General features: G+C 34.0%; 1 protein-coding gene across 2 annotated transcripts; it reads right to left on the bottom strand.

Moving 5' to 3' along the window:
* Positions 1–8,530: 8,530 nt before the first annotated feature.
* Positions 8,531–15,491, bottom strand: LOC115953397 (dihydroxy-acid dehydratase, chloroplastic-like). Of its 2 annotated transcripts, XR_004083690.1 has the most exons (15): positions 14,860–15,470; positions 14,365–14,436; positions 13,771–13,818; positions 12,221–12,375; positions 11,933–12,127; positions 11,736–11,847; positions 11,498–11,567; positions 11,350–11,408; positions 11,048–11,171; positions 10,868–10,938; positions 9,919–10,020; positions 9,310–9,390; positions 8,985–9,143; positions 8,770–8,899; positions 8,531–8,665 (listed from the first exon to the last, which is right to left on the bottom strand). XR_004083690.1 is itself a non-coding variant. In XM_031071032.1 (14 exons), exons 1-14 carry the CDS (start codon positions 15,388–15,390, stop codon positions 8,849–8,851), a joined length of 1,830 nt encoding a protein of 609 aa, XP_030926892.1. In that variant the 5' UTR covers positions 15,391–15,491; the 3' UTR covers positions 8,531–8,848. The 2 variants fall into 2 exon arrangements, 1 of the variants encoding a protein (XP_030926892.1); XM_031071032.1 differs by having other exon boundaries at positions 8,531–8,899; positions 14,860–15,491.
* Between the last annotated feature and the right edge of the window lie 5,316 nt (positions 15,492–20,807).

The raw sequence follows: 20,807 nt of genomic DNA, 5'->3' as shown, positions 1-20,807 counted from the left end.
AAATAATTAGTTTACAGTTTGGACTTAGAGTATTAGTATTGGTGGAGGCAAATTGCTAAAATGCTAAATTTACTAATCAAATATGATAAAATGCTCCTGCATCAGTGGAGGAAAAACCACAATTTCTGGCTATTGAGCTGCAATGCACAGCCATATTTGCGTGTACGTGCACTGTAGCTCAAATGCTAAACAAAAAAATAATATTATATTAGGTTCTTTATTGTGCACAACCATCTTTGTGTTGTTTATATAACTTTATTGTGTTGCATATTAAAATAAAATCACTAATGTTGGATGTTTTATAAAGTGGTGTGGTAAAATAGATAAAATAGTTTTTTTTTTAGAAAATAAATAAAATAGCTTTTTGTAGTACCAAATTGCTAAAATTTTGCCACCACCAATGATAACGCTCTAAGTGGTTGTTGGATTTTGGCGCTTCCTGATCTATTTCCTATCCAATAAAATGCTTTTGGAAAATATGAAAAGATGAAATATGCTTTCTTTGCCAGCTTGCTTGTTCATAGACTCGTATACCTTATTATGAGGAACCAATATGGTTTCCATGACTTTATTAGGAAAACGTTCCTGTCGATGTTGAAAATGTTGGGTAGAGAAACTTTGTAAATGTGAATCATCTCATTCATTATTCATGCATGAGGACAGTGGTAAGAACACCAACTTTGGAAATTAGAAAGTTTTCCAATTCTCAAATCAAGCAACCCCTATACTTTAGAAAAGATAAAAGGATGGCTACCTAAAAAATCATCGGGGTGAATGAACTTAAAACTGTCATATAAAATTATATATGTTTACATTCATCAAGATTTGTTTTGACGTTAACATTTTTTTAAAAATAAATCATTTTTCAAAAAAGCATGTTTTAGAAAACTATGTCATTTTCTTATATTTAGTAATGGCCTTAAAAATGAGTTGAAAAACTGTCTCTTGTCTTCTTTTATTTAACTTTGTGTGAAATATAGTTTTTTTTTTTATTTAAAAATTTTAGTTTAAACAAATTATATCTCACACCAAGCTAAATAAGGGAAGTTAAAAGATAATTTTCCTTTGACTTTTTATATATATATATACTCCTAACGCAGAAAAATGTGAAAAAAATATCTTCATATAAAGTTTTTCATTGAAACAAATAGAGCGCAAATCATATTGTTAATTTTGTATGAGATAATTAGAATCACATTATGGTTATACAAGTCAGATTACAAGATAAAAATGATTAGGATTCCATCCTTAAAATACTTTCATTTAGGGGTGTTCACCAAACCGCATCAAAACCGCCCGCAAAATGGCATAATCGCACTGCACTGCAAGTAATAGTGCAATGCACCGCACCCTCTCTATATATTAATATATTTATTTATTTTTAACATTAATTATATTATTAATATATTTAATAATAGTGCAACGCACCGCATCCTCTCTATATATTAATATATTTATTTATTTTTAACATTAAATATATTATTAATAGTTTAATAACCCTAGTTTTCAAAAAAAAAAAAAATTTTGATAACCCTAGTAAGTGTTGACTAGAAAAGCCAGCCCCTAAAGAAAAACTAGCTCAATAGTTAAAAACTTGGCCCAAGGGAAAAATTAGTTTTGAGCTGGATAGAAAAAACCTAAAATTTGAAAAATATACTAACTTCAAACCGTTCAAACCGCATTTTATACACCACACCCTATATATGACCGCAAAAATAAAATACAGTGCAATTATGAATTTAGCTAAACTGCACCAAAAAATATGGTACTAAAAATGACCCAAACTGCACCAAACGGACCACCCCTACTTTCATTTCATCCGAAAATGAACATGCGCTGGTCAAAGTTGATATCCTCTTTAATTTTACAAATTTTTTTTTTTAACTTGTTTTGTGGAAACGGTGTGAAAAGGTAAGCGAAGCGAAGCGTTTTTTCTTATACGTTAGCCTCTTCTAGAATCCAAATCTGACCAAATAAGTGTGACCTTACCAGATTCTTTAAAAAAAAAAAAGTGTGACCTTACCATATCATGGTTAAAAAAATAGATACATCGAAAGGATTAGCAAAGATCAAAGAATATTAGAAGAACGAAAAAAAAAAAAAAAATATATATATATATATATATATATATATAGGAGCTTTTGAAACAAGTTAACACAATATAATAATACAAGAGGGCTGTAAAGTTTTTTTTTCTTTGATACTTTCATATACGCAATTGATCATAGAATACAAAGAGAATTTGCATGAAGCATGGATTCCCAGCAATTGGCTAGAGTCCATTTTGCCAATTATGATTTTTACAATTGGATTTCTTTTTCCTTTTTTTTTTTTTTTCTTATAGCTATTCTTGTCACTAATAAGAAACATGTAACTAAACCAAAACTTTTCTATTTTTCAACGGAGATATCCAAATTTAAGCTCTCATTTCCGAACTATCCAACTATAGAAAAAATAATATATATATATATATATATATATATATATAAACACTCTTGCGTTGTAATATTTTGACCCGTAAGTCAAGTCAAAATTGGAAATGAAAAGAAAAAAGAAAGTAATCATATTGAGGATAGATTCCTCAATAAAACTTAGACATTTTTCTAACAAAAGTAAGAAAAAATTAGGTACATAATCACTAATTATTAGAATAAGCAACTTAAGCCATAAACTTCCATAAATCAAAAAAAGTTGGCTTCAAGATTAAAAGATGATCATCAATGTTTGTAGAAAAAATTAGGTACATAATCATCAATAAAACTTGGCACCTTCTTGTCAATTTCTTAGCTTAATTAACTTGGGTCCGAAATAAAATAAAAGCACGAAAAGGACTTTTCATAGACTCCAGCTGTTCCATTTTCTTTCTTCTTTCTTACACCTTTTTGCAGGCTCCGGAATATATGTAGACAGAGCCAATAATACACTATAATCTGGGTTCAAAAGGCAGTGGTGTTCCTGTAATTATGCTAATCAAGTAATTTTCATATATATATATATATATTAATTTGAGAACAACCACCGAATTAGTAATTACATTCAATTGAGTATATACCCACTAATACGAAAAACCATGGCGGTGGTAATGAAAATTCTAACACTTTGTGACCGCGTGATATGTACCCTTCAATCATAAGATAACAGGTGACTCAACTTTGTTATTTTGGGATTAACAAGTCGGCTTACGGTAAAACCTTTTTCTTGTGGATTCTATAGTCCATTATATAGCTGGCTCCACGGTAAAACCTGTTTAATTAGTGCATAAAGTCCTTTTTTCTTCATTTTTTTTTTTGGGTACAATCCAAGTTATTCTCCAACTTAATCAATAGAATGGGCCTCTCCTTAAGATTACTTTTCAAATCATTCTTAACACTATCAATTGTGGAATAACAAAAAAGTCTCATCCGTCCAACCTGCTTCATTTCACGCGAGTTTTTCCTTGCTTTAAAGAGATGTTACCATGAGAATAGATTTTACTTGTTTTATTTTGTCTAGTCACACACCATTCCAAGTGTGTATATATTTTTTTAATTAATAAGTTTAGTTCTTTTATATAAATTTTTTTTTTTGTTTTTTGTTTTTATAACTTATTCCTCTCTCTTGCAACGTCGTTCCTCTCTTTTCTCTCACATCTCAATCTCATCAATACTAGAGTCACCTTCTAAAAGAAAGCAAAACATCTCCAACCCATCCCACCAATGACCTTTATCACTCTCGCTCCAAAGAGGTGACAAGCCAATGATGATGCATCTATGATCCAATCCCATCTTGTAGCTTCACTCCATTGCTATCTCTATCGACGCCTTATAATATAATTTTTCTGCATACAATAAGTGGGATTTGAATTAAAAGAATTAAATAATATCCACAACAAGATTCTTAGTCATAATCTTTTATTTGGAAAAATATGGAAGCTGTCAATTAATTCGTAGGTCATGCATACATAAACGTAGATGAAAGTATAATACTCTATTTTTAAAAAAAAACCATAACATCATATGTATTATATGTATTATTGACAATCTCAACCATTCATAATATCTCATCGCCTCCCTTATGTGTGCTTGTTTTTCAATAAAATTATTTTTTTAAAAAGCTATTAATATATCTCAAGCCCACATTGATAATTTTAGAGGGCGCGTGACCTTAAGGAAGTAAGGTATCTAATTGAAATGATTGTTGTAATAGATATAATAACGGCAAAAGTGACATAGATAGATAGATGCTTTAGGGTTAAGGATAAAAGATTGTTTAATTAAATCCTCATTATTTATTATAATGAGAGTTGTGGCGGGGGGAACATTTGGTTGGTGATAAAAATAGAAATAACTTAACTTATTATTCCTAATCATGAGTATCTAACATTAGGGGGTTTGCATCCATAATTAACGCTAGCAATGGTGGGCCCCCCCCAGGAATCCCAGGTTCATACCCAAATGCCCCTAAACCCGCCAAAATTTGTTGCCGCGGGCCCCTGCTTCTCACGTTTTATCAACCCCGTGTGCCCTCTTTTGTTTTGTATCTAAGCTGCGACCTTTTTGCTAATCTAGGATTTTTAGGCTGCATATTTTTCACTAATTTTTTGTCTTTGTCCTAAATAAATTGAACCAAATCACGGGGTTGATATAATAGTTGTTAAGGCCTCATGAGATCTATAAGATCCCGTGTTTGAAATTTCTTAGTTAATATCTCGAGAATGAGAATTTAAATCGTGATGTTTCCGTTAAAAATATTATAAAATATTAGTTGAGTTATAAGTCTCTTTACATATGAAATCATATGTTAGGTCAATGTCAATTTGAGTTTCAAATTCTCAACCAAATTTCAATTTTGTTCATTTTTTTTCAAACTAGTCTTTATGATTATTGACTTATGATAAGTTGATAACATATTAATTAGCCTAACTTCTAAAAAATATGACTTTTCATTGAAATTTTCCATTGTTTTAAACAGATATAAGTTGATGCTCCAATTTTTCTTCGTTTAATCTTGTTCCCACTTTTTTGGATCCTCAAAGCATTTGTACTTTTGTAAGATAATTTTGACGAGTCTTGGGAGTAATTATAGTATGGTGTAATTACCTAATGGTATAGACTATAGACTATAGAATTGACAAATTGGATATGGCCTATGGGCCTATAGATTAGGATTAAGGAATTTGGATTTAGAACTGACCAAAAATCCCCAAGCATGCCCAAATGCCAGCTCAAAGTCTGTGGCAATCTAGAAGTCCCTATCTTCTTTCTTTTTTCTTGATTTAACGTCCTAAAAGCAATTATGGGGTTTAGAGGTCAGTTGGGTCTATAAACCTTTTTCTCCATAACGGGAATGCTTTATCTTATGGTAAAACACATTAGGTGGTGGCAATGTTCAACACAAGCACATGGTAGGGTCCTATGACTCCAACCCCAAGCTGCAATATTTTAGGTCCCAACCCATGAAAATGCAGGTCCCATCCCTATGGTGGTACCGAGTTGCTGGTCCATGATGTACATCTGAAACCCGAGTTTGAGTGAAGTCTCTCATGGCGTAGAGTCATAGACACTTGATAAATTTTAAACACGTATTTGCATCGTATAAGATTCAGTGCACTGGAGTACTGAACCCAAGCAATTTCTTTTCATCATGTAATGGAGCAACCTTGTTCAAGGGATCAAGTAAAGTAATGTCACACTCTGCTAAAAATGTCTGGTAATGTCACATGCACATCTGAGCCTCTAAATACTTCCAATTGAAATATGTACGCAAAAGAAAATATGTATATACCAATTAATATGTGGCCCCTGGCCGAATTTTTAGCCCCCAATGCATTAAAAGAGAGAAATTGACAATTGTAGCTTATTTTAGTTGTGTGTATAGCTTCGAGAAAATGGGCCCTGAAAGCTGAGTTTGCTGGAAAAGGAAAGCAAATCACTCTCTTTACCTCGAGGCGATTAAATGCTTCGAAGGAGGATTGTGTGTCTATCTCCTTGAAGGTTGAACCTTGTTTTATACTTTGATTTACTTTATACTCTTTGTTGCTTACTATTATTCAAGGTGCTTTAGCTTTGAGAAACTATAATGGGGTAACGCCAAATCAAAAGTAATGGGTTCTAAACTGCTGGTCCATCTTGATGTTTTTTTTTTTTTTTTTTTTTGAGAACCCGGACCATGAGGTCCAGGGAAGAAAACTTTTATTAAGGAAATGAAAAGATGTGGGAGTTTTGTTATGTTAATGGAGAGTTTCCAATATTTAATTCTAGAAACTCCCACCATCAGTCTTTTTTTTTTTTTTTTTGATAAACACCATCATAGTCTTTATATAAATAAATGCGATATTATATAATATCTATTAATTTTGAGTAAGACCTGTGAACCTATATTCCAACATCATTTTTGCACACGCTATAACAAGGCCAAACTCAAAAGAAGCCCAAATTATGTGGACTCTTAAGAGGGACAAGGTCCAAACTAAGACATTTGCCAACAAGGCCTAAGTATCAAAAGGCGAAATATAAGCAGATACCCATGGTGGCCTAAGCCTATGAATCCAAAGCCGCAGGTCCAATAAAACTTGGGGAAGCCAATCCTGGTCATGCCACAGGAAAAATACTCATTGGGAGGTCTAATTAGCAACCCAAGTGTGCAAAGGGACCTAAACATTGAATCCTAGGAGATACAGTTTGGTAGTGAAGGCAGTAGAAATTTGAAGAAGTGGTATTCTGCCACACCTTTCGAGTGTTGTGTTTGCATGCACACCAAAAGTAGTATGCATTCAATGTTGAAGTATTTCACATTAAAATAATAGCAAAGTAACTCGCATTCAACGGTGAAGTGATGGTGAAATAACCTATATTCAGCTTTTTAAAACAATTGCAAATTCGGAAATATAGAACAAGTAACTTATCATGAATCTAGTGATAAATGATATGGTTAGAGATTTTTTTATTATGTGATTGATTATATGTTTATAACATATTTTAGGATAAAACCATAAAATTTGAAAAATTAATGACAAAAAATAATTGACTTTATCTAAGTACCAAGATTTGTAATAACTGAGATGATAACTTGCAACCATTCAACCAGGGTTTGGTAATTAGTTAGTATTAGCGTCTGTTTGATTTCTTAACCTGATCTCTTTAACAAATTCAAATATTTTTCAGAAAAATTCATAATCCATCAAAAATAATTCATATAACTAATGTTATTTTCATTTAGGCCTTTAATTTCTAGTATTAGGTTCTTGACATTGGGTAACGTAAGATAATGGCAAAAGTGAAATAAAAATCGATTCTCATGCATTATAAATATGTCATATATACAATGTAGAATAGGATCATGTATTCATCTCACATAAAATGATGAAAATCAGTAATCATGAAACAAAATCGGTACATGTGCAACAGGGTGACATGAAATAATTGTTTTAAAAGGTTTTCACATGTTTTTTTCATTATATATAATAATTTATATTTAAAACTGCCATGTATCATAGAAATAACATTTAAGCTTGCATTTTGGTATTTTCACATAATCAGCATTATAGCCATCCTCATATCCTTTATGTTTAGATAGTTTGTTTACTAAAATTATGGTTAGCTTACTATTTGTTTCAACAATGGTTGTGAATTTCGCTATGTTTTGCTTTAGGATTATAATTTTTATTATTATTGTTAATTATAATTTTACACCATATTTTTATGTTCTCTTTTATGGGTGTATGTAAATTAATTGCATAAGATTGTTTGGATTGACCGTTGTAGCCTTCGAAAAATATAGATTTGGTAACATATCCATGTAACAATTCCTCTATAATTTTATTTAGTTAGATTGTAACTAGGATCATAACAATTTAATTTATATTTCTTTCTTTCGATATAATGCCACATGTTTTCATTTTTGGACCAATATAGTTTATTTTAATTTAATAAACCTCATATTTTCTTATGAAAAATTAAGTGATACCTTATTGCAAGTACCTTTATTTAGGAATATTTATCCACAATTGATATTCCATGAGATTTGTTACCAAGAAGAAGAAGCCCGAATAATTTTTGTTTGCTTAGGATGCAATTCTCACAAGAGTAGGTCTTGAAGTCTAAGTCCCTAATCATCAATCAAATATCAAATTTCCAACAAATTCAAGCACATCTTGCCTATCATCATCCCTCCTAAACCTCATCATCACCCCTCACCTCACCATTCAGTGGCATTCTTCTCAATCTCTATTAGATTTAGTGGAGATCTAATTTTCTTGTGAAAAATTAAAAGACAAGTTTGGAATAGGTAGAAATTGTGAATTGCATTTATGTGTTCCGCCCGGTGCCAAGGAACTTAACATATCACTTGTCCAATTTTGTTAATAAAAATATGTTTCAACTTCCAAGGATTTTCATGAGCCAATGATTTCCATCTCAATTGACCAATGAAATTGTGCCAACCTGATTTTTTTTTGGTGGGGGGCCAGATCTAGCTTGTGTTTGGAAGGGGATGGTATCTCTTGCTCCCGGCATATGGAGGAAAAAAAACCAGAAATGGTAGAGCAGTGAAGGAAGAGAAAAACAAAAGTCACAAAGCAATGAAGTTGATCAGCTTCAAAGCAAGTTAATACAAAATCCATACTTAGGGGAAAAAACCATAAACGCAATAAGCAAAAACCACACAAAAATAAAACTCCTCAACTGCCCTGCAAAAGGGGGAGAATAACTAGTTCTCAAGACAATTAAAAAACACAATGAAATTGACAACCTAGAGCTAGATAGATACCCTAAAGGAGCCGCAATATGGTACCTGATGCAGTTTTATGGCACCGTACTAATTCAAGCTCGCTGTGCACACTCTATATGGCATTGATAATATGTCCTCTCTACTACTCATCAGTCACACATCCCCTTGAAGCCGGCTGTACATTCTTGATGTACTGGAAAGAAACAATATGTTATTCCTTTAAAATATGCAACAAGAAGTCACAAAAATATGGATGTCAATGCAGAAATCTCTTATACCTTGTAGAGAACTCCACTCTTGGCCTTGTAAGCAGGCGGAGTCCATTGCTTTCTTCGCCTCTCCATCTCCTCATCTGTTATCTGAACATCTATTCTCCTATTCTGAACATCAACGTTGATGATGTCTCCATTTTCAATTAAACCAATTGGACCACCTTCCTGTAAACAATTCACAATGAATTCTAGTATTGTAGGTCATCCGTTTTCTTTTTTAAAGAAGAAAAATTGTTGGTTTTTATTTCCTCAAAAAGGGGAAAAAAAAAATTGAACTCTGTTATTTATTTTCTGTTGTTATCTTTCTAGTATGAATAAAAAGATAGTGCACCTGTGCTTCAGGGCATATGTGGCCAACAACAAATCCATGTGAACCTCCTGAAAACCTACCATCCGTCAACAAAGCAACATCCTGTAGCATTCAAAAGCAGAATCCAAAGAAACATCATTCTCAGGAAACAACACTTATCTCAAGTTGCATAATTTATAAAATGATCATAACAACAGATGAGAGAGAAGGTTATATTTATATCTAAAAGTAACCAATTCATAGGGATTGAAGCAGATTCAGGACCTTGAAGTCACTTTATTGATTAAGATCACTATAATTTGAACACAACAAAGTAATGTTTATTTTAAGAAGTCTCGCGATCTGGAAAAGTTTAGGCTAATGATTTGACACAGTTTATGACAAGAACTGAAGAACAGAATAAGCCAGGGACAGTTTTCCCCCAAATGATGATCATCCAAGTGCATTTTTATCACATGGCCTATTAAGTCATTTGAACAAGGCACATGACGATTAAGTAAGTGATGTGATTAAAAACATACACAAATCGTTATTTGAGTTGCTACGTATTAGTTTGGAGGAATGCTCCTCCTAACTGTTTGGAGGAAAATTCGGTCCATAAGGCAAAACTGAGATTTAATAAAACCATACCTTCCCAAGACCTGCTCCCATTATTGCACTTGTTGGTGTTAGCATTTCAAGCATGCCCGGTCCCCCCTTAGGCCCCTCTCCTCTAATAACAACTACCTTTCCCTGGAATATGACAAACAAAAACAATAAATTAGGAATCCCATCATGACATCTGAGTTCCAACTTCCATGGTAACATCTTGTTACTGCACAAATGAAAAACCAGAACAGATAATCCTAGAAAGTCCATGAAGAATGCAGCTAACTTACATTTGGATGTAATGGACAATCACCAATAAGTTAATTGCAGAATAAATAATAGTATCACAGGAAAAAGCATCACACGTGGTGCAATTAAATAATTTTCAAAATTTGCAGAATGTAGATGAGCAAAACCTAGGACCCAAATAATTAAATGAATAATAAAATTAGTCCTTTGGGCATAATAAGCCTTTAGCAGATGTCTAAAATTCAGACAATTCAAGAGAACTTTAATATACTTATCACTTTAATGGATATCCTTACGCAAAAGATCAGTTGGGAGAATCATATTTCTGGGAGAACAGTGCTCAGCTATGATGCTCTTTTTTCACTAAGAAACAAGCCTAATAATCCAAGTCTTTTCTTTCTTTTTCTTTGTTTTTTTAGTTAAGTCATGTCATTGAAAATATACAAAAGGTGGTGCAACTCATGTATACAAGAAGGTTTTTTTTCCCCCCTCTTTCCTCTTACTTTTGATAAAAGGGGCAAAAATTTTCATAACCAAGTTAACTATGAGGTATAACAGAGACCCAGTTTTCTCCAAACCTTTGCATTCAATCAAGTAACTTTGGTTTCTGACCTTTTTTTATTGGTATGTTATATGTGTACCCCGTGGACCTTAAAGCCACGATCTTACCCCCCACCTCGCTCTTGCAAGGGAATCAGGTGCCATTTGAGCATTATACAACAATATTGACTAGAACACAAACCTTAAAACTCAGAGGATCCTTTGAGATAGCTGCGATCATAGATTCCTCTCCTTCAAAGATAAGTGCAGGGCCTGGAGAGCATTTTTGTGATAAATATTTTTGCACACCAAACAGTAAACTTGAATTATATAACATGCAACTTCAAGAATAACAGACCAAAAGTAGAACATAAAATAATACCAGAGAAATAAAGCCCCTCTTTTCCAGTGATTTTTGCTACGGAACCATCTGGTGCAAGATTTCCATATAATATTTGGATATGGCCTGTTTTCTTTATGGGGTTTTCCACAGGTCTTATTATATCCTGCATAAAAAAATATATAATAAATAAATAAAAAAGAAAAGCAAAGCAAAGCAAAGGAATAACAGCATAAAATGTTTTTCTTCAAAATTCAAATGCATTTCATTTATCAATAGTAAAAGCAACAAGACATTGCAATCATTAGCTCTCATAAATAAATAAAATATCAAAGCCATCAAACCTGCCCTGTGGCCAAGGGAGGGAAACTTGCTGCATTTTCAGCCACAGTCTTCCCGGTAACTAGAAAAAGAGAATAACTTTATGTTAATAATAAGATCACTACAACAAAGTACATATTCTCATGACTGCAAAAACCCAAATATATGTACCAGTCAGACAATCCCCATCTAAAAATCCAAGCTCCAAAAGGTAGCGAATGACTCCAGGTGTTCCTCCAATCTATCAATACAATCATTAAACCAAACATAGATAAACTAATTAAACCAAAACGTATATTAAAAAAAAATTATCCACACAAAAAACCAAAAAAGAAGAAGTGTCTTCTGCCATCTTTAATAGAAGCAGTGAATTAAAAGCACAAGACAAGATATTTTTTGAAAAGCCAACCTTGTGTACATCCTCCATGACATATTTTCCACTAGGCTTAAGATCTGCAAGAAATGGAACCTCATCGCTGACCTTCTGAAAATCATCAAGAGTTAAGTCCAGACCAACAGACCTGCCAAGAATATTGCCATGAGAAACTTCAATGTCATGCAATCAATAGTATGCACTGGAAAGTTGGTACCAAAGACTCTCCTCACCTTGCAATAGCAATCAAGTGTAAAACAGCATTTGTAGAGCCACCTAGTGCCATGACAATAACCATTGCATTACGTAAGGATTTTGGAGTGATAATATCTCGTGGTTTCAAGTCCATTTTTAGTAATTCCAAAAGGTATTTTCCAGCTAAACGGCATTCATCCAACTTCAATGGATCTTCAGCAGGTGTCGAAGAGCTTTCAGGGGAAAATAAATAAATAAATAAGAAGATAAGAACAACTATGCTAACTGATGCCAATTCAAGTGATCAGGCAGAGACAAATTTCCACCTGTAAGGAATAGACATCCCCATAGCTTCAATAGCAGAGGCCATGGTATTGGCTGTATACATACCACCGCAAGCACCTGCCCCAGGGCAGGAGTTACGGATTACATTCTTCCTCTGCTCTTCAGTTATGGATCCACTTACATATTCTCCATAGCACTACAGAAATTAAGATGAGAAATGAACAAGTTGCATTATTTGGGTAACAGAAGAACGAGTTACAGCCTTTACATGTCACATGTTATTTTTATTTTTCATAAGCTATGGCTATACATATCCACACAATCACAAAGTACAAATGGATATACGTATTTAACAAGTTAATTAAATGACATTAAAATCTGATCAAATAGTGCATAAAGCTACTTAAGCCATCAATATTTAATTATTAAGTTGTAGATTTCCAAAGAAGCTTTTGATAATGGAGCAGCATATGTCATGCATTACAAAGGCACCTTTCTAAGCATGGACACGTATATCACACATAAACACCCAGTCCACCACAGCTACATGAGTTAAGGTCCCTCCCTCCTAATGCAATAACAGTCAGTGATTTGTATCTCTTATAAGATTTTGCATTGAGTTTAGAACTGAAGGTACAAATATATGATTCCAAGTTCCCAACATACCACATTCACATTGCTAAAGTCAAACATTATATCTCCTATCAACTATTTCACAACCCATATGTTGTCATAACATAACCTATGAAGTGTAAATGCAAAAGCAAGCAGTTTCCATAAACTGAATTATTTTTATTTATTCTAATTATTCATTTTTTTAAATTTTTTAGACTAAGTTTCCATATAACTTATCATGCAAGAAGCCACTCCTATATCTAATGTAATGAAACATCAAATGTAACATGGGAAAGACACATCAAGCTAAATGCCCAGCCCTATTTTTCATGTCTATTTCTTTCTATTATACATCTGCATAACCTGAATATACGCAATCTTAATATATTATCTTTAGATGTTAAAGAAGTGCTACAACACAGTTCAGTACTAGTTTGTACAGGTGCAGTGCCTTTTTCACAAAACAAAATGAAAAAGGACTATTACATTTTGGTGCATTTCTCCGACTCACATAACTAGTTGTGGAAACAGGATTGTGACTCACAAAATCCTACAGAATGTAGCATAAAAGTAGCATTTCCTCTACTGAAGTTTTGCGAACTTAATTGCCCTAAGCTGGGTTGACAATTGGCAACTATCAGATTACACTAGAGAATCCAAAAAAGGTCAAACCTGTCCCTTCATATTGCTAAAGTTATAATACCCAGATTAATCAACACAATAAAATAAATTACGTTTATGTTTCAAAATACTGTGCAGACAAAAGAATAAAATATTCCGGTTATCTATTGGACCTAAAGAGAAAATTTTAACACTCTTAGTTGCTTCAACTCGAGACAAAAAAGGCTTCACACAAGAGGCAGAATAAGAAGAATAAATAACAGTAAAAAAGAAAAAAAAAATTAATGTCTGTGTTATACACATCATTGAACCATTTATAACTTGAACCCAGAAACCTGAAAATTAGCATGCTTACCTGAAATGCAGACACTATATCATAAGTATTGCCTTGAAAATGACCAGGCTGCAATAGAAACAATCAAAGGAAGATACTTTATTAGCAACTTAAAATCCATCTACTCTCCAACCAGCTACAATTTGAATAAGGATAAATGAACAAAAAGGTCAAACATTTCTAGTAAATAGTTAACAATAACAGAAACTATGTGATCAAGTATACAGTATATGATCATCATATCTCATTCATTAAAACACTAATACAGAAACAGACAAATCTTAAACATTTCCCATCAAGTGTATTCTTTTCTATGTTTTATTAGTAGAATTCCCATTTATGCTCAAAGATAATTGATACTTCTACTTCATTATTAAGTAGTCAAAAGTGAACCCCAAGGGGTCGGTCTAATGGTTTCCAAGGCCTCATGACATCTATGAGGTCTTGCTTTCAAAATTCCTAACCAGCATATTGGGGCCACCCCCAAGCAATTCTTCCCTGTAATTAACTGGTACAAACTCGGGAGAATAGTCATTTGCTCCCAAAAAAAAAAAAAAAAAACTGCACACCAATATTAGCAAAATCAAAAAAATTGTGAAAAGTGAAGTCCCAAACCTTGATAGTTCCACCATAAACCATGATACTTGGTCGATTAAGCCGACCCATTGCCATAATTGTACCAGGCATCTGCCAAAAAAAAAAATATTACGTTAAAAATGTAAAATGAGACAAGAAACAACTAATCCAGTCCATGCCCAACAAGCCTTCAATTTAGTCCCTTGACAATTTAGTTTCTCGCTTCATCAAATCGAGTCAATTTGATCATTTTGTCCAAATATATTAGCAAATGAATCCAGTTAAATTTTTTTCTTTTTAGAATAATAATCATCAAACGAAAAGATATATTAAATGACACGTCTCATGAATGTTTCAGTCAAAATATTAATCAAAAAAAAAAAAATGTTTAAACCGCATTATTTGCTAACAGAAAAAAATAAAAATTGAACTCAATTTGACAATTTGAAATAAAAGTTAAAGGACAAAATTGAATTTTAACTTAATAATGCAATAATGTTAGAAGAAATGCGATTAGTGAAGTTTGAAACTCACGTTCTTGTCACAACCAGGAATGGAGATATTGGCATCGTACCACTGTGCACTCATCACAGTTTCAATACTATCAGCAATGAGGTCTCTGGATTGAAGGCTAAACGACATGCCTCTGGTCCCCATGGAGATACCATCACTGACACCAATGGTGTTGAACCTGAACGGTACCAACCCAGCTTGTCGTACACCTTCTTTGACAGCTTCGGAGAGTTTAAGGAGATGCATGTTGCAAGTGTTACCCTCGTACCACACGGAGGAGATACCCACTTGAGGTTTGGACAGGTCCTCTTCGGAGAGACCCACGCCTAAGAGCATGGCTTGGGACCCACCTTGGGACTTGGGTTCTGTGATGCGACCACTGTACTTGTTCAGCTTAATAGTCTTCTTCGCCTCCTGATCCAGCTGCTGCTGGGTTAAGGTGGCTCGGATGGTGAAGAGTCTTCTATGGTGGTTGTGGGGGACATTTTTGGTGGTGGGTCTGGGGATGAGGAAGGCGGCGCGTGGGGTTTGGGGTTTGATTGTGGCCTGCATTGTGGGCGAGTGGAGTTGGGGGTTTAGGGAGGGGATTAGGGTGTCTGAAGAGGCGTGCGGGGTTTTGATTTGTTTGTTTGACTGTGTTTTATATATGAGGGGGAAATGGAACTGTTGAAGAAGCTTCTTTTTTTTTTTTTTTTTTTTTTTTTTTTTTTTTTTTTTTTTTTCGTGAAAATGTATTATGAGATTTAAAAAGGTGTATCTAAAAAGTAGAAAGTGGATAAAAAAAAAAAAAAATGTTATGTTTACAATATTTTCACAACAAATTCTAAGTAATAGGTTATTATTGGTTGTTATTGTTGGGGGAAAAAAGTAACCTCAGTGATAGGTTTAAATTTGAACTAATAACAATTAACTACCTATAATTTGTTGTAAAAATATTATATAGTTAGCATCTTGAAAAAAATGCCCTTTGGACTTTTGGGCAATTGGGGCTGCAATTCTTTTGTATCAATCAAATTGAAGACTCGTAAGGTGATTCACGTCAATAGTTACGTGATGATCATATAATTTTTCTGTCCATAAGAGCTAATGAAAATTAATTCCATGAGTCAATTTAGCGAAAATGAAAATCTTGTAAAAAAATGGCAAATAAAATTATGGATTTGGGGGATTTGGTAAAATTTATGTTGGCTCATGTAAAATATTTAAAAACTTTATTTTTATTTATTTAGTGTAGTTGTATTTTTGTCAAACTTAATCACCAATGAATTTATGAGTGATTGGACAAAATATTGTTTGTAGATAAGTTTTTTTAATATTATATTATATGACGTGATGTTATTATTATTTATTTTTATTGTAGTTGTATTATTTATGTGGGCTCATGTAAAATATTTAAAAACTTTATTTTTATTTTTTTAGTGTAGTAATATTTTTGTCAAACCTAATCACCAATGAATTTATGAGTGATTGGAAAAAATATTGTTTGTAGATAAGTTTTTTTAATATTATATTATATGACGTGATGATATTATTTTTTTTTTAGAGAAAATTTTAACATGTGGCGTTTGCTCCTAATAATAATTTTTTTATTATCAGACCAAGATATCAGTCGGTTTTTGGTGTAGGCGGGAATTGAACCTTAGATCTCTTATTCAACCATCAGAGATTTTACCAATTGAGTTAATTGAAAACCCAAAACGTGATGTTATTTAATTACTGAGAAAAGATAAGTAATTGGGCAATGAGAAGGTTGAAATGAGTAATTTTTCATTTATTTTGTTGAAGCAAGCACAAAAAGGCTAGATTTGGCAAAATTGGACCTGTACGGACCAGGTTTAGGTTTCTAGCCCAACAGATGTATAGACTTAAGCCCAAAACAATAAATTTGTAAAGAGTGGGTTGGAAAACTGGGCTCGCATGAACCAGGTAACAGAAAAACAAATTTTAATGCTAAAAACAGAAAGATAATAGAAGCTTGTTAAGGAATAATGCTCTCAGATTGATCCAAGGATGCTGATTCTTAAATATTTTCTGCTTAAAGTTCTATTACAGATTTGTTTATAGTTTTTTCCGTCCCCCTTTTCCATGGAGGGTCTTTCACATTATATAGCCCTCCTGGGCCATCTTGATCCTACACTTGTTGTTCATCTGAGCCCTTATTTAAATACCTGTCCCATTAGACACCCTCTTTGGCTTTCTGTGAGTTGCGTTCGCCGAGATAACATTGTTCAGAAGTCTTCTCCACATAAATGCGGCCAGAAAAGTAGTTGTAGTGCATTTAATACGGTGGTAACAGCTTTCTCTTAGATATTTTTGAGTTCCCTTCTTTCTTGCACATTCATTAGACACGTTCCTATTGCTGGAGCTTCTTGGAGGGTTGTCTAAGTTGCTGGAATATGTGCTTGAGCTGTCTTTATCATATTCGAGGAGGAGCCTCTTCTCGGATCACATTCCGTTCGTCCCTCATTTGTATGTTTCTCAATGGGAAATCCTGATAACGACTTGCTTCTCCTCGGACAATTCAGCTGTTCCGAACAAAGGCCCAAGGCCTGACATGTCATTCTGGGCCTTTATCCCTACAGGACCCAAATCTGATAACCCAACCAAACCTAAAATAAAATCAAGTCAACCTATACCCAACCTGCTTAATAAGTCAAGTTGGGTCAACCCATCTTTGACCCAAACTCGACACATTTTTAAAGTGATTTTTTTCCCCACATATCAATATATTGTTTACAATATTTAGTTTTCATGGTTTCACATGCACATTGAGTATCTATAGTCTATAGTGGTGAATTACTGAAGCTAAAAGAAAAAAAAAATTATGTTCCACAATATTTAGTTTTTTTTTTTTCCGTCTTTTGTAACATAATATCATTAGTGAATTATAAATTATGTAAACTTAAAAATTTATGTATTATTTAAATTTTATTTTTGAGTAATTTGCTATTTGTTCTCTTATTGAATTGAAAGAAAGATGAAGATTTTTTTTTTTCCTGAATGTGAAAAAATACCCGATCAACCCAACTTGTAACCCAACCCACTTGCAAGTTGTAACTCATTTTGGACAATCCATTTTCTTTATTTAATCACATTCTCTTTATGTTGATACTTACAAATGATTTCCTTAATTTCATTTAGATAATGAATTAAGTGTTTAAGGAAGTGTTTGGAAGGTTGCTGAAATTTATATGATTTTAGGATATAAAAGTACTTTATGATTTAAATTCTTATTTACAGATTTCAAAATCATTTAATCAATTTAAAAAAAAAAATTTACTTTTAACAATAAATATTATAATATGTTATAGTCCTATAGTGTTATACAATTTTTTAAAAATAAAAATGAATTAAGAAAATCAAGTTTCAAAGTATTCAACAATATTGTGGGCAAATATAAATATTATACAACAAAATAAATATTATATACAAGTCTTAATATATATATATATATATATATATAATTTCAAATAAAATTGTAAATTACTCCACGTATCGTACAAGACATCACCTAGTTGTACTAAAAAGGGAGCCCACTAAAGTTGTTGCTCGTATGGCCGTATCTAGCAACGCCAAGCACCCATCGCATTTTAGGATAAGAATGAAGAACTGAAGAAGTAAAATTTGACACTTGTGGCATATGGGCTCTCCTACGCTCTCAACATAAGAGAAAGAAGAGCTGGTATGAAGCAACAAGAAAGTGAAGTGTCCTACTCATGAGTAAGAAACAAGGACTGATTCAGGCTCCTTCAGGGATAAACTCATTGGGGATATTCCAAGTGCATACACTCAGGCGTTTTGTTTTTATGATAGCATGGAGGATGAAGATGGATTCGATGAGGATGTTGAAAACCTTCATGAAGGTCTAGTAGCTGTTAAATTTTCTAAAGATTTTAAACAGAGAATCCGCAACCCATGGACCAAAGCTCTTATTGTGAAGGTTTATGGAAGGGCTATTGGGTTAAGTTTTTTACAAAATAAGCTGCTTTCTATGTGGAAACCTACTGGTAGACTGGATTGTGTGGATTTGGAAGAGGGTTTCTTCCTAACCCATTTTTACTTGAAGGAAGATTATGAAACAATTCTCAGGAGGGGACCTTGCTTTATTGGAGAGCATTTTCTCTCCATCAGACTATGGGAATCGAATTTCCGGCCTACAACGATGAATGTCACTTTGGTGGTTGTTTGTATAAGATTAAATACACTACCTATTGAATATTACAATTCAGAAGTCCTTTAGCAGATTGGAAAATCCATTGGTAATGTGCTTAGAGTTGACACATATACTACGAATGAAGCGACAGGTAGATTTGCAAGACTTTGTGTTTAGGTAGACATGGATAAGCCTTTGGTGATAACCGTGTTGATTGGGAAGTTTGAACATCTGGTCTGCTATGAGGGCATCCAAAAACTTTGTTTCTCATGCGGAAGAATGGGGCATAGGAGGGGAAACTATCCATACACGATTCGCCAAGCCTTGCCGTCAAAAGACATGAGAGAGGTGGCATCGGAGAGTGACAGGGAGGCCAGGGATGGCTCATGTGTTAAGCATGTCTCTGAGGGATTGTACATAGGAGCAAAGCAGACCAAGAACGTGCATGGGAATGAGCCTGAGGAGGGGCAGGAAAGGACATATGGTCCGTGGATTGTAGTGGAACGTAGAAGGCATACGTAGAAAAATCAGAGAAGTGGTGGGTCCCAAGTTGTGATGGATAACGATAGGCTACGACAAGAGCAAAGAAAGGCTGAAAGTGATGCCAGGTTCAAGTTCACAGCAAGTAATCCAAGCACTGGGGTTGAGTCGAATAGAGAAGTCAAAAGGAAGTTGTCTCCACCAAAGCAGGTAAGCAAGCCCAAGTTGCTAGTTCAATCAGGAGTTTAAGGCCAAGTGGCTTCCAATAGGCCCACAAGTCATTGACTAAAAGCCTAGAAGTGTCCAAATGGATTGATGAGCAACTGCAGGCTGAACTTGAGGTAAGGCCTACCAACCTAAAGCATAATGCCTCTGTTAAGGACAAAAAGGCCATTGCACGTACAAGGGCTTCACAAGGTTCTTCCTCAAATGCTGCAAGGGAGGAGTTAGTTTAGTTCACACCTCAAAAGCTTAAGAAAGCAAACAAGTTGCAAACAACTCCCAAACCGAGTTGTGATGGAGTTTCAAAGCAAGAAGGGGAGGTAATGGCAAGGCCGAGAACTACTAATGAACTTCAGCTTTCAAGTTTGTCCGGGTCAACGATGGGTAATCAACGTGGAAGTGATGGTTATGGAGTTAGCGGAGGTAGTGATAGCTGTAATCCGTGCAAAACTGACTCAGGTGAGGGACTGGTCCAACGAGAAGCTTTGAAGGCTTGGAGAGATATATTATCGCTGATAGAAACGTGTGTAAGGGAGGGAAGACAAGCTCTGATAGTCCTAGCGTGGAAAAAGGCGATGATTCCATGGTGGCAAGTCCTAACTGATAGACCTTCACCAGAAGAGGAGCGTTGTGTGGTGTGGGAAATGAGGACGAGGATAGGATGGAATTTGAGGGAGAAGGTGAAGTCTCTGCCCCCTTTTGATGAATGTCCCACCCCACATCATCGAATCCTAATGAATATTATCATTTGGAATTACAGAGGTTCTCTGAAGCCCTCTTTTAGTCATGTCTGAAAACTGGTTCAAAATCATGATCTGGCGATTTTAGTGTTGATGGAAACCAAAATTGGGGGTGATAGGGCTAAAGATATTTTGAGTAGACTCCCATTTGATGAGGCCTTTCATACTGACACTATCGGTTATGCTGGTGGGCTCTAGATGCTATAGAACTCTGATAGGGTGGAGGTCTCTATTTTATCCAGCATCGAGCAGGAAATTCATGCCGTTGTTAAGGTATTAAACTCTAACTTAAGCTGGTTATTTACTGCTTTTTATGCTAGTCCTAGGATTGCTGAAAGACACATTCTTTGGGAAAATTTAAATAAAGTAGCTAA

The sequence above is a fragment of the Quercus lobata genome, chromosome 7, assembly GCF_001633185.2.
Source record: "Quercus lobata isolate SW786 chromosome 7, ValleyOak3.0 Primary Assembly, whole genome shotgun sequence".
Lineage (NCBI taxonomy): Eukaryota > Viridiplantae > Streptophyta > Magnoliopsida > Fagales > Fagaceae > Quercus > Quercus lobata.
The sequence above is the reverse complement of the archived record's forward strand: the minus strand, read 5'-3'. Positions and strand labels throughout refer to the sequence as shown.

Bases quoted from the DNA above. Each gene is read 5' to 3' on its own strand.
- LOC115953397 (XM_031071032.1), bottom strand. From the start codon at position 15,390: ATGCAGGCCACAATCAAACCCCAAACCCCACGCGCCGCCTTCCTCATC. The intron at 12,376-13,770 runs GTAAGCATGCTA...TAATTTCTGTAG, and splicing joins ATATAGTGTCTGCATTTCAG to TGCTATGGAGAATATGTAAG. The intron at 9,144-9,309 runs GTGCACTATCTT...AATTGTTTACAG, and splicing joins ACATATGCCCTGAAGCACAG to GAAGGTGGTCCAATTGGTTT.